Source organism: Oncorhynchus nerka, linkage group LG14, assembly GCF_034236695.1.
Source record: "Oncorhynchus nerka isolate Pitt River linkage group LG14, Oner_Uvic_2.0, whole genome shotgun sequence".
Classification (NCBI taxonomy): Eukaryota; Metazoa; Chordata; class Actinopteri; order Salmoniformes; family Salmonidae; genus Oncorhynchus; species Oncorhynchus nerka.
In genome coordinates this window covers 72023869-72037058 of record NC_088409.1, presented here as the reverse complement: position 1 = coordinate 72037058, position 13190 = coordinate 72023869, and the positions used below count along the sequence as shown (strand labels likewise).

Below are 13190 nucleotides of genomic sequence, written 5' to 3'. Positions count from 1 at the left end.
AGAATATGAATACAGGAGTGCGGTAGATTTCGACAAATCCGTATTACCATCTTGGTGAATATCCTTGTCTTAAATGTTGGTCTCTAAAACATGGGTCGATACTGTCCAAGTTAGCTAGCTAACTGTTGACCAGGCCAGTAGCCATTCTTCTACAGTTGGCCAACTAATTCGCAACTTCCACAAGAACATACACTCATACGCACCACTAATTGAAGAATGGGGTTCGGTAAATTATTAGAGCCTTTGGTTAAATCCTGTTGAAAAAGCAGAAAACAGCTTGAGACAGATGGCAAATATATATAGTTAGCTAGCATTGTGGCTGGCTAACTAACGCAACAAAGCATTCAGCAGCAGCACTTCGTGCAGTCCCTGTCCGAAACCATCTTTCTCGATGCTAGGTAAACTTTGTTTACATGCTTTCTGTGATGTCATAAAATGCCCCACCTACCTCTATAGCTCCCTTTGTCAGCATGTTATTCATGTTGAAGCTGAGTTTATAGCTATGTAGAGTGAAAATGTACGTTTTAAAGCGAACTCGGAGAGGACAATCTCACTTCTACAGTGACAGCGCTTCCTCCGTGTTGTGTCTGTGGCGCCAAATGTATCCCTGAACGCGCGAACTGTTCATAACGTCATCGCGTAATTTACTGTTAATCCTTCCGGTTTCTCTTATAGATCTAGGATCATTTTACACTCGCAAAAACCCACAGTTAGCAACAGGGGGTAAAACGTGAAACTGACCTTAGACCAGTTTGCCGAGCCAACGTGCCTCTATGGAACTTGCCATTGGTTAAACGTGTAAATAAAAAAAGTGTTTATATAGTCGGCGTTACAATGTCTAAAATTGCTTTATAAGAAGACACAAAATAACTGTTGTATGAATAGCTGCTCCTTTTATTAGATGTCCTGCAAATTCTGCAACATTTATGAACAACATTTATTATCCTTTTTTTCTTTTTTTACATTTATGAACAACATATTTGTTGAAGAAAAACGAGCGGATTTAAAGGCGCCTCATGGTCAGTCTGACCTCTGCATTGGCTATGCAGTATTTACGGTGATACGGTTCTGCATAAGTCAGGGCATTCCTATTTCTTACGCATTGCGGACAACGCAGAGCGCGTCTTTTCTTTTTCCCAACGCAGGTAAGCCAAAACCACGCCCCGTTATTCAGAGGGGCGGTCTACAAGTCCGGAAGTGAATATCACGTAGCGCGAAATTTCAGTCACTGATTAATAATGTTTGCCGTTATATTTAAACTTTAACAATTTTATAGAAATTATTAGCTAATACATATTTCACAAATTATAAATAATAAGCATGTGCTTTTACCTGATAATAGACAACTAATGATAATATAACAACTTTACATACCGAGCTAGTAACATTAACTAGCCTAGGTTAATTTAGCTGGGGCCTGTTGCACAAAACTAGGATAAGGGATTAAGACAGGATATCTTGGTGATCCTGGCTCAATTGATCCGTAATCCGGTTGCACTAAAGATGGATAGGGGGCAGGAGGATATGTTATGGTATAAATTACCATGGAGATTTATTCTGTGGAGCTAGCCTGCTCCAGACCAGGCTAAATTCCAGGATCTATTTAATCTCATCCCTAATGTCAGTCAGCAGTCACCACAAATGGAAACCAATAGTCATTTCACTGCTCACTATACGTTGTGATCACATATAACTAGACCCACTGTTATTATTTAAACGTTTGTGATCATTAATTTCAATGATTTTGGATAAAAAATGATTTTTAGATGTTGCTATCATTAGATAATTTACAGTTTCCCATAGACTATAAGGCTATGTATAAAATGATAGAATATTAGGGCCACAGAGGGGAAAAAAAACAAGTCATAATATTGTAACCAGTTGTTTTAAAGGAGGACAGTTGTTAAAATGACAGATGTGGGGCATTTCGTGAAATTGTACTTCAGTATGGTTTCATAAACAAAGACATGCTGATGTGCCAGAATATTAAGTATCACATTGTCATAAGTATCAAAACTGTAAAAACAATATGTAGCTTTTCTGCAGAAAGAACCAGCCTCATAAATTTATGACTTTATCCTTTTTCTTCAGTGTGGCCCTAGTACTCTGTCATATAAACAAATACACATTCCATATGAATATAAAAACACAATGTGTAACATTATGTTCCTTTATTGAATAAGGACAAAACAAAGCAGGTAAACCATCAGCTCCTTTCGAAACTGAAGTCACAGTGACTCTACAAGATGGAAAGCACAGAATCCAAGCATATTATACAAAATGATACATACACATTCAAAGGTCTGTATATAATACACCCTGCATGTCTGCACACTAAAATAAATGCAGGACAAATCCATACACATCAACTGAACAGACAAATGAATGGATGCAGTAGCCTCCCTGCAGCCTTGTATTACACACAGTATACCGCACAAACATAAGAGGCCAAATTCGTCAAAAACGAACCCAAAAAAACCAAATTCCTCTGCCACCGCAGGACATATTTAACCAAAATTGAAAGCACACATACTAACTAAAATAATTCAACACATATTGGTCCCTCAGCAGCCGACCACTGTCGTCATCAGGGAAGATTGCCGGATTGTCCCAGTCCATGGCTGGTGGCACTCTGGGGGCCCTCTCCTTCCTCAGGCAGGCCACATTGTGGAGGACAGCACAAGCCACAGTAATATCACATGCCCTAACAGGGCTGACCCTTAATTTGTGAAGGCAGTGAAAGCGTGCCTTCAGGAGGCCAAAGGTCATTTCAACTCTGGCCCTGGTCCTGGCATGGGCATGGTTGTAGGCCTGCTGTGCTTCCTGGGGGTCTGTGAAAGGTGTCAGGAGAAAAGGCTGGCAGCCATACCCCCTGTCTCCCAGCAACACACCAGAGAATTCACCTGTCAACACAAAATCTCATCATTACTACCTCATAAACACAGTGATATTCTTGACACAGCCATGATGGTTATAAATAGGGGTTGTGTGGCTTACCTTGTGATAGGCACTGATAGATTTCAGAGGCCCGAAAGATTCTGGAGTCATGGACTGAGCCAGGCCATTTTGCCACAACATTGCTGATCACACAGTCAGCATTGCAGACCATCTGAAATCATAAGATGAGGAATATTACACCAATCAATGCACATCACTGGCAATGCAGAGTGTTCGTCAATGGACAATATCAAAAAGTTATGTTCACCTGAACATTAATGCTGTGAAAGGATTTCCTATTCACAAAATCGGCCTCATGGGCACCTGAGGGGCTTTTATCCTTATGTGTGTGCAGTCCACTGCACCAATGACATTGGGGAAACCTGTCACACAAAGTAATGAGTATCCTACTATGTGTTAACAGTTGTCCTGTAATTTGTAGATCCTCTTACCTGCAATCCTATAGAACTCCTCTTTGATGTCACAGAGTCTTCTGTGGCCAGGGAAGGAGATGAAGACATCTGCTAATGCTTTGATAGCCAGACACACACTCCTTATTGTGCGGCAAATTGTGGCCTTGTTCAGCTGTTCTGCATCCCCCACTGAGTACAGGAAGGCTCCACTAGCAAAAAGCGCAAGGCCACACAAACCATTTGCTCCACACTCAGTGCATGGCTCCGTGCAGTGCGGTGCTTAATCCTGGGACCCAGTAGTCTGCATAGATACCTGATGCCATCTGCAGAAAACCTGTATCTTTCATATAGATGGTCATCAGGGAAGGCCAGTGGGTCCAACCGGTCCCTGAAGACCCTTTCTCGCCTGAAGGCTCTCCTCAGCACAAGTGCTTCTTCATCCACCACATCTCGCACGAATGGGCATGCCATTGTCAGAGCAGAAAGGAACACACAATTTTGGGCCTTCATATAGGCTAGTGGCCACACCTGGTGCTGGGGGTGGGCAAAGAGGGCGTGCCTTATAACGATGACTTGGTTGTACTGATTGCTGGGAAAATAAAAAAACTTAGAAATATGCCACCGTCCTGTGTGCTCACAATAAGAGCTCATATCTCATGGCTCACTTGACTTTACGAGAATATACCTAATTTTTATTTTGAGCTGTGTCATCTTCTTGGAGCTGGGGAGGAAAGAAAATAATGATTAATACATTTGTGTTACAGTTAGCATACAGTGTACATTGAAGGCATATCTCACCTCCCTCTCAAGTTTTTTTATTTCAAGGTCCAGTTTCCTAATTGTCCTCTTTTTTATTTCGGACTCCAGTGCAAGACTTTCCATCTTTTTCTTCTTGTACTGAATGTCTATGTCTGCCAGTTCTATTTGGCGCCGGAGGTGGTTGCCATACAACTTTCTGATAGCTTGTGAGCTCTGTGAACACAATACAATTAGCGCAGCTGGAATTTGGCAGGATGTGGTGTCCTTTTATTAATACGCACTATGTTGCCAGGCTGGTTTTCCCACTGTATAGCATCTGGGTCCTGTAAAAGAAATTAGATTTTTTGATTTTGATGAGGACTCCTCACCATTGTAGAGTAAATAGTACTTTCACAGTCTTAACATGATACCTCATGCCTTCTGGAATCCAGAGAGATGGTCTCCTCCTCATCATCGTCTCCATCATGTGCTGTTGCTGCTGCACTGGGGCCTTCACCCTATCACATTTAATCGGATTCATATTGAAGCTAGTAGACAAGACATGCCAGGCCTACAGTATGCCTTTGATGGAGTACTCACTGGATCAGCATCGTCTGGTGCTTGTGCTGGTGGCTCTAACAGGAACACAGTGCTGCCAGGCACTGCAAGGCAATAGGTAAACCAAAGTCAGACAGTCCAAATTGATTCAATATGAATGTGGTTATATCCCATGTAGAGATGGAAGGACATACCTTGAATGAAGCGGGTGGCATCTTGGGAGGAAGCTATGCTCGTCTCTTTCCCCCCAGGGATCCCCTCTTAAGACGGGCCTGCCTTTATTTAGCTCCAAGGCCATGTCCTCTGCTGGGGTAAGGTCAGCCTTTGGTGACCCACCACCCGTGCCTTGTCTGTGGGTATTCTTTTTCACTGCTAAAACAGTACAGACAATGTGTGAGCAGGCACCTTCTGGATACAATATATGCTTGTGCTTTGTTAAATATTAGTCAGGGACCATACCATTCTGCAGAATGTTCTTGTATTTGATTTTGACCTGCTGCCATGTCCGTTTTGGCCCGTTCATGTTTAATCTACACACACACACACACACACACACACACATTTAATGGAGTCACACTGCAAAAAATTACTTGGTATTTTTGTCTTGTTTTCAGTAAAAATATCAAAAAATGTATCATAGCTTTATACAGTGTGATGGAGTTACTTTACACAATTTCACTCATATCTGCAGTGCATTTCAATTAAAAATTTAACCGTTTCATAATTACAGTACAACTGCATTTTTGGAGATGTGAATTAAATATTTGAATTGTAATTGTGATGTTTCAGCGGAGCGGTGAGTGTGTAATTGTGCACTACTTACGCATTCAGGCGGTCTGCAATACTTTGCCACGCTTTTTCTCTTTGCTTTATCACTGTGGCGGTGTTGCCTTTCTTCTTAATTATATCTTTTACCTCCTCGTATGCCTCCATGAGGATTTGTGCTTCCGACGGGGAAAAGTACGCGGCTCTAGTTGCCATGGTAAATCAGTTAATCTGTGATCTGTGGCGGGGTCTATTTGAGTGAGCCGTGAGCGCGCACCTATCCAGGATTGGTTTCACCTGGCTTAATGAATCCGTGTCTACTCATCCTGGCTTGGTCTTTGTGCAACCAATTAAGCCTGGATGCACATGTTTTGGCTTCATTGAGCTCAGCTGAGTCATTTATCCCGGATGTCTTAATTCTACTTTTGTGCAACAGGCCCCTGACCTTCAATTGAGGGAATTCAGCAGAGTTCTCTGAGACATTTTTACAACTCATTGATAAGTAATAATAATAAATAAATGGACAAATGTGGTGTTGTGTGTTCGTCCATGTCTCTCAACAGGGGCCTGTTGCACAAAAGTAGAATTAAGACATCCGGGATAAATGACTCAGCTGAGCTCAATGAAGCCAAAACATGTGCATCCAGGCTTAATTGGTTGCACAAAGACCAAGCCAGGATGAGTAGACACGGATTCATTAAGCCAGGTGAAACCAATCCTGGATAGGTGCGCGCTCACGGCTCACTCAAATAGACCCCGCCACAGATCACAGATTAACTGATTTACCATGGCAACTAGAGCCGCGTACTTTTCCCCGTCGGAAGCACAAATCCTCATGGAGGCATACGAGGAGGTAAAAGATATAATTAAGAAGAAAGGCAACACCGCCACAGTGATAAAGCAAAGAGAAAAAGCGTGGCAAAGTATTGCAGACCGCCTGAATGCGTAAGTAGTGCACAATTACACACTCACCGCTCCGCTGAAACATCACAATTACAATTCAAATATTTAATTCACATCTCCAAAAATGCAGTTGTACTGTATTTATGAAACGGTTACATTTTTAATTGAAATGCACTGCAGATATGAGTGAAATTGTGTAAAGTAACTCCATCACACTGTATAAAGCTATGATACATTTTTTGATATTTTTACTGAAAACAAGACAAAAATACCAAGTAATTTTTTGCAGTGTGACTCCATTAAGTGTGTGTGTGTGCGTGTGTGTGTGCGTGTGTGTGTGTGTGTGTGTGTGTGTGTGTGTGTGTGTGTAGATTAAACATGAACGGGCCAAAACGGACATGGCAGCAGGTCAAAATCAAATACAAGAACATTCTGCAGAATGGTATGGTCCCTGACTAATATTTAACAAAGCACAAGCATATATTGTACCCAGAAGGTGCCTGCTCACACATTGTCTGTACTGTTTTCGCAGTGAAAAAGAATACCCACAGACAAGGCACGGGTGGTGGGTCACCAAAGGCTGACCTTACCCCAGCAGAGGACATGGCCTTGGAGCTAAATAAAGGCAGGCCCGTCTTAGAGGGGATCCCTGGGGGAAAGAGACGAGCATAGGTTCCTCCCAAGATGCCACCCGCTTCATTCAAGGTATGTCCTTCCATCTCTACATGGGATACAACCACATTCATATTGAATCAATTTGGACTGTCTGACTTTGGTTTACCTATTGCCTTGCAGTGCCTGGCAGCACTGTGTTCCTGTTAGAGCCACCAGCACAAGCACCAGACGATGCTGATCCAGTGAGTACTCCATCAAAGGCATACTGTAGGCCTGGCATGTCTTGTCTACTAGCTTCAATATGAATCCGATTAAATGTGATAGGGTGAAGGCCCCAGTGCAGCAGCAACAGCACATGATGGAGACTATGATGAGGAGGAGACCATCTCTCTGGATTCCAGAAGGCATGAGGTATCATGTTAAGACTGTGAAAGTACTATTTACTCTACAATGGTGAGGAGTCCTCATCAAAATCAAAAAATCTAATTTCTTTTACAGGACCCAGATGCTATACAGTGGGAAAACCAGCCTGGCAACATAGTGCGTATTAATAAAAGGACACCACATCCTGCCAAATTCCAGCTGCGCTAATTGTATTGTGTTCACAGAGCTCACAAGCTATCAGAAAGTTGTATGGCAACCACCTCCGGCGCCAAATAGAACTGGCAGACATAGACATTCAGTACAAGAAGAAAAAGATGGAAAGTCTTGCACTGGAGTCCGAAATAAAAAAGAGGACAATTAGGAAACTGGACCTTGAAATAAAAAACTTGAGAGGGAGGTGAGATATGCCTTCAATGTACACTGTATGCTAACTGTAACACAAATGTATTAATCATTATTTTTCTTTCCTCCCCCAGCTCCAAGAAGATGACACAGCTCAAAATAAAAATTAGGTATATTCTCGTAAAGTCAAGTGAGCCATGACATATGAGCTCTTATTGTGAGCACACAGGACGGTGGCATCTTTCTAAGGTTTTTTTATTTTCCCAGCAATCAGTACAACCAAGTCATCGTTATAAGGCATCGCCCTCTTTGCCCACCCCCCAGCACCAGGTGTGGCCACTAGCCTATATGAAGGCCCAAAATTGTGTGTTCCTTTCTGCTCTGACAATGGCATGCCCATTCGTGCGAGATGTGGTGGATGAAGAAGCACTTGTGCTGAGGAGAGCCTTCAGGCGAGAAAGGGTCTTCAGGGACCGGTTGGACCCACTGGCCTTCCCTGATGACCATCTATATGAAAGATACAGGTTTTCTGCAGATGGCATCAGGTATCTATGCAGACTACTGGGTCCCAGGATTAAGCACCGCACTGCACGGAGCCATGCACTGAGTGTGGAGCAAATGGTTTGTGTGGCCTTGCGCTTTTTTGCTAGTGGAGCCTTCCTGTACTCAGTGGGGGATGCAGAACAGCTGAACAAGGCCACAATTTGCCGCACAATAAGGAGTGTGTGTCTGGCTATCAAAGCATTAGCAGATGTCTTCATCTCCTTCCCTGGCCACAGAAGACTCTGTGACATCAAAGAGGAGTTCTATAGGATTGCAGGTAAGAGGATCTACAAATTACAGGACAACTGTTAACACATAGTAGGATACTCATTACTTTGTGTGACAGGTTTCCCCAATGTCATTGGTGCAGTGGACTGCACACACATAAGGATAAAAGCCCCCTCAGGTGCCCATGAGGCCGATTTTGTGAATAGGAAATCCTTTCACAGCATTAATGTTCAGGTGAACATAACTTTTTGATATTGTCCATTGACGAACACTCTGCATTGCCAGTGATGTGCATTGATTGGTGTAATATTCCTCATCTTATGATTTCAGATGGTCTGTAATGCTGACTGTGTGATCAGCAATGTTGTGGCAAAATGGCCTGGCTCAGTCCATGACTCCAGAATCTTTCGGGCCTCTGAAATCTATCAGTGCCTATCACAAGGTAAGCCACACAACCCCTATTTATAACCATCATGGCTGTGTCAAGAATCTCACTGTGTTTATGAGGTAGTAATGATGAGATTTTGTGTTGACAGGTGAATTCTCTGGTGTGTTGCTGGGAGACAGGGGGTATGGCTGCCAGCCTTTTCTCCTGACACCTTTCACAGACCCCCAGGAAGCACAGCAGGCCTACAACCATGCCCATGCCAGGACCAGGGCCAGAGTTGAAATGACCTTTGGCCTCCTGAAGGCACGCTTTCACTGCCTTCACAAATTAAGGGTCAGCCCTGTTAGGGCATGTGATATTACTGTGGCTTGTGCTGTCCTCCACAATGTGGCCTGCCTGAGGAAGGAGAGGGCCCCCAGAGTGCCACCAGCCATGGACTGGGACAATCCGGCAATCTTCCCTGATGACGACAGTGGTCGGCTGCTGAGGGACCAATATGTGTTGAATTATTTTAGTTAGTATGTGTGCTTTCAATTTTGGTTAAATATGTCCTGCGGTGGCAGAGGAATTTGGTTTTTTTTTGGGTTCGTTTGACGAATTTGGCCTCTTATGATGTTTGTGCGGTATACTGTGTGTAATACAAGGCTGCAGGGAGGCTACTGCATCCATTCATTTGTCTGTTCAGTTGATGTGTATGGATTTGTCCTGCATTTATTTTAGTGTGCAGACATGCAGGGTGTGTTATATACAGACCTTTGAATGTGTATGTATCATTTTGTATAATATGCTTGGATTCTGTGCTTTCCATCTTGTAGAGTCACTGTGACTTCAGTTTCGAAAGGAGCTGATGGTTTACCTGCTTTGTTTTGTCCTTATTCAATAAAGGAACATAATGTTACACATTGTGTTTTTATATTCATATGGAATGTGTATTTGTTTATATGACAGAGTACTAGGGCCACGCTGAAGAAAAAGGATAAAGTCATACATTTATGAGGCTGGTTCTTTCTGCAGAAAAGCTACATATTGTTTTTACAGTTTTGATACTTATGACAATGTGATACTTAATATTCTGGCACATCAGCATGTCTTTGTTTATGAAACCATACTGAAGTACAATTTCACGAAATGCCCCACATCTGTCATTTTAACAACTGTCCTCCTTTAAAACAACTGGTTACAATATTATGATTTGTGTTTTTTTCCCCTCTGTGGCCCTAATATTCTATCATTTTATATATAGCCTTATAGTCTATGGGAAACTGTAAATTATCTAATGATAGCAACATCTAAAAATCATTTTTTATCCAAAATCATTGAAATTAATAATCACAAACGTTTAAATAATAACAGTGGGTCTAGTTATATGTGATAACAATGTATAGTGAGCAGTGAAATAACTATTGGTTTCCATTTGTGGTGACTGCTGACTGACATTAGGGATGAGATTAAATAGATCCTGGAATTTAGCCTGGTCTGGAGCAGGCTAGCTCCACAGAATAAATCTCCATGGTAATTTATACCATAACGTATCCTCCTGCCCCCTATCCATCTTTAGTGCAACCGGATTACGGATCAATTGAGCCAGGATCACCAAGATATCCTGGCTTAATCCTTTATCCTAGTTTTGTGCAACAGGCCCCAGGCCGCGAAGCAAAAGTTGCCGTGAGCAAAAAAACGCTAGCCAATGGAAGGCGTAGTAGAACCCCCCTCTGAATAACGGGGCGTTCTACTATGCTTTCCATTGGCTAGCGTTCGTTTGCTGGTTTTGGCTTAACTACGTTGGGAAAAAGAAAGACGTGCCGGCACCAAAGCTGTTGAGCAGAGCTGTTGTGAAGGAAGTTGTTAAGGAAGTGAGTTTGTGTTTATACAGGACCTCCCGCCCCCACCTACCTTCAACCAATCATGTCAATGCAGAGCTATATGAAGCCCTCCGTATTGTTACAACATGTGGAATGTGCGCATCATGTGGTATAGTGCTCAATTTGGCCTCTGCATGCCTCTGGAGGCTCCGTATTTACGTCACACCCTCCATACAGAGTCTCTGACCACACATTTCAGATCATGCAATTGTCTTTTAGTGATTTGGAGGCCCCTGCCCTTGTATTTTTAGTTAGTTACTTTACACCACTGTGGTTTTGTCACAGTCCATTCTAAAGTGTCCTGCATTGCTTATGAGCGTTGTAGGAAAATAGAAGACATGTTTGTGTCCCTAAGAGTATTAGCTTTCAGGCATGGGGTCATAATAGTCCCAACCGTTCAAAAGCTAGCGCCAAATTCGGAGGGAGAAAACAGAAACGGATCTATTTTCCACATCAGAGATTACTCACGAGAGGAGGAGGGCCTCAAGCAGAAGAGGAAGACAAGATAACAGAAATAATGTATTATTAAACAAAATTATACCAAGTTCACGAGGCCCCCTGATGGTGTGAGGCCCCAGGCAATTGCCTTAGTTGCCTAATGGTAACTCAGCCACCGTTCACAAGCTGCTGCTACAGTATGCTTGCACTCCTTATTAAAACATGGAGACCATATTTTCTTTACGTTGATTGGAGTCAATGCAATGCAAAGCAGGAATTTGCTCTGAACTTATTGTTGAGTTTTAAATGTATCCTACTTTTCTCCCCATCCAACAAATAGCGTTATATATGATAGAAATGTATAGAGATCTCACACCAAAGGGACTGTTGAGCGCTACATCCCGAGGGGTTCGAGCTGATTGTACGGAGATTGTGACCGGCAGTTAAATGGAGTCCCTTGAGAAGGCAATAACACGGCAGTTAAATGGAGTCCCTTGAGAAGGCAATAACACGGCAGTTAAATGGAGTCCCTTGAGAAGGCAATAACACGGCAGTTAAATGGAGTCCCTTGAGAAGGCAATAACACGGCAGTTAAATGGAGTCCCTTGAGAAGGCAATAACACGGCAGTTAAATGGAGTCCCTTGAGAAGGCAATAACACGGCAGTTAAATGGAGTCCCTTGAGAAGGCAATAACACGGCAGTTAAATGGAGTCCCTTGAGAAGGCAATAACACGGCAGTTAAATGGAGTCCCTTGAGAAGGCAATAACACGGCAGTTAAATGGAGTCCCTTGAGAAGGCAATAACACGGCAGTTAAATGGAGTCCCTTGAGAAGGCAATAACACGGCAGTTAAATGGAGTCCCTTGAGAAGGCAATAACACGGCAGTTAAATGGAGTCCCTTGAGAAGGCAATAACACGGCAGTTAAATGGAGTCCCTTGAGAAGGCAATAACACGGCAGTTAAATGGAGTCCCTTGAGAAGGCAATAACACGGCAGTTAAATGGAGTCCCTTGAGAAGGCAATAACACGGCAGTTAAATGGAGTCCCTTGAGAAGGCAATAACACGGCAGTTAAATGGAGTCCCTTGAGAAGGCAATAACACGGCAGTTAAATGGAGTCCCTTGAGAAGGCAATAACAAGATGTATGTCAGGAGAAGTGCTATATTATCATAAGGAGACGTATACCTGGAATACGGAGGAGGAATGGAGGGAAAAGGAGAGGCAGAGGAGGTCTAAGAGAGAGAGGGAGGAAGAGGGTGAGCTTGAGTCGGTTAAAAATGATGGGAAAAAGGGAGATGGTTTGTTAAAGAAGAATGGTACAAAGTGTAAGCAGAATGAGTTAAAGACAGGAGGAGAAATGGAAGTGGATGAGGGCGAAGTATCCGATGGTTGTGTTTCTTCTGATCAGAAGGAGCAGGTGCTCTGCGTTAAACGAATAAGGGGCAAGATATGTGAATTATTTTGATTCAAGAAAAGGGTGCCATTAAAAGGAGTGATTACTGGGGTAGATGTAAATGTGAAAGCTGACCAACTGTAGGGGAAGATTCCCGGTGTTTGTGATGCTCGTCGTTTGGTGCGACGCAGGCAGGGTGGTGTGAGTGGTGAAAGAGAAGAGTCTTTGTCTGTTCTTTTGAATTTTGATGTTGAGTCTTTGCCCAACATAGATGTTAGGATATATAAATTAGAGGTTGACCAATTCTGATTTTTCAACGCCGATACCGATACTGATTATTGGAGGACCAAAAAAAGCAGATACCGATTAATCGTCCGATTTTATATATATATTTGTAATAATGACAATTACAACAACACTGAATGCACACTTTTATTTTAACTTAATATAATACATAAATAAAATCTATTTAGTCTCAAATAAATAATGAAACATGCTCAATTTGGTTTAAATAATGCAAAAACAGTGTTGGAGAAGAAAGTAAAAGTGCAATATGTGCCATGTAAAAAAGCTAACGTTTAAGTTCCTTGCTCAGAACATATGAAAGCTGGTGGTTCAATATTCCAAGTTAAGAAGTTTTAGGTTGTAGTTATTATAGGAATTATGACGCGTCAACTATTT

At 42.5% G+C, this 13190-nt stretch overlaps 3 protein-coding genes and 1 long non-coding RNA gene across 7 annotated transcripts in view; 1 reads left to right on the top strand and 3 right to left on the bottom strand.

Annotated features, from left to right (window-relative positions):
- Positions 1-603, bottom strand: part of LOC115141838 (replication protein A 70 kDa DNA-binding subunit-like) — a 60539-nt gene extending 59936 nt beyond the window's left edge. For all 3 annotated transcript variants that reach the window (XM_065000360.1, XM_029681085.2, XM_065000361.1), the window contains exons 1-2: positions 449-603; positions 204-254 (exon numbers count right to left, since the gene is read on the bottom strand). In XM_065000360.1, the coding sequence (XP_064856432.1) occupies positions 204-254; positions 449-481 (84 nt within the window). In that variant the 5' untranslated portion in view covers positions 482-603. The remainder of the gene's footprint in view (positions 1-203; positions 255-448) is intronic.
- A 1871-nt stretch (positions 604-2474) lies between these two features.
- Positions 2475-3883, bottom strand: LOC135559690 (putative nuclease HARBI1). The gene is made up of 3 exons (XM_065000359.1): positions 3390-3883; positions 2998-3109; positions 2475-2903 (listed from the first exon to the last, which is right to left on the bottom strand). Exons 1-3 carry the CDS (start codon positions 3456-3458, stop codon positions 2533-2535), a joined length of 552 nt encoding a protein of 183 aa, XP_064856431.1. The 5' UTR covers positions 3459-3883; the 3' UTR covers positions 2475-2532.
- A 28-nt stretch (positions 3884-3911) lies between these two features.
- Positions 3912-5856, bottom strand: LOC135559689 (uncharacterized). Of its 2 annotated transcripts, XR_010458529.1 has the most exons (7): positions 5106-5856; positions 4841-5018; positions 4689-4750; positions 4520-4606; positions 4391-4432; positions 4149-4322; positions 3912-4071 (listed from the first exon to the last, which is right to left on the bottom strand). It is a non-coding gene; the product is annotated as an uncharacterized LOC135559689 (long non-coding RNA). The 2 variants fall into 2 exon arrangements; XR_010458528.1 differs by having other exon boundaries at positions 4149-4432.
- Position 5857: 1 nt separating this feature from the next.
- On the top strand, positions 5858-9721 carry LOC135559688 (putative nuclease HARBI1). The gene is made up of 8 exons (XM_065000358.1): positions 5858-6356; positions 6686-7019; positions 7110-7171; positions 7254-7340; positions 7428-7710; positions 7790-8475; positions 8757-8868; positions 8963-9721. Exons 6-8 carry the CDS (start codon positions 8407-8409, stop codon positions 9331-9333), a joined length of 552 nt encoding a protein of 183 aa, XP_064856430.1. The 5' UTR covers positions 5858-6356; positions 6686-7019; positions 7110-7171; positions 7254-7340; positions 7428-7710; positions 7790-8406; the 3' UTR covers positions 9334-9721.
- Positions 9722-13190: the final 3469 nt, after the last annotated feature.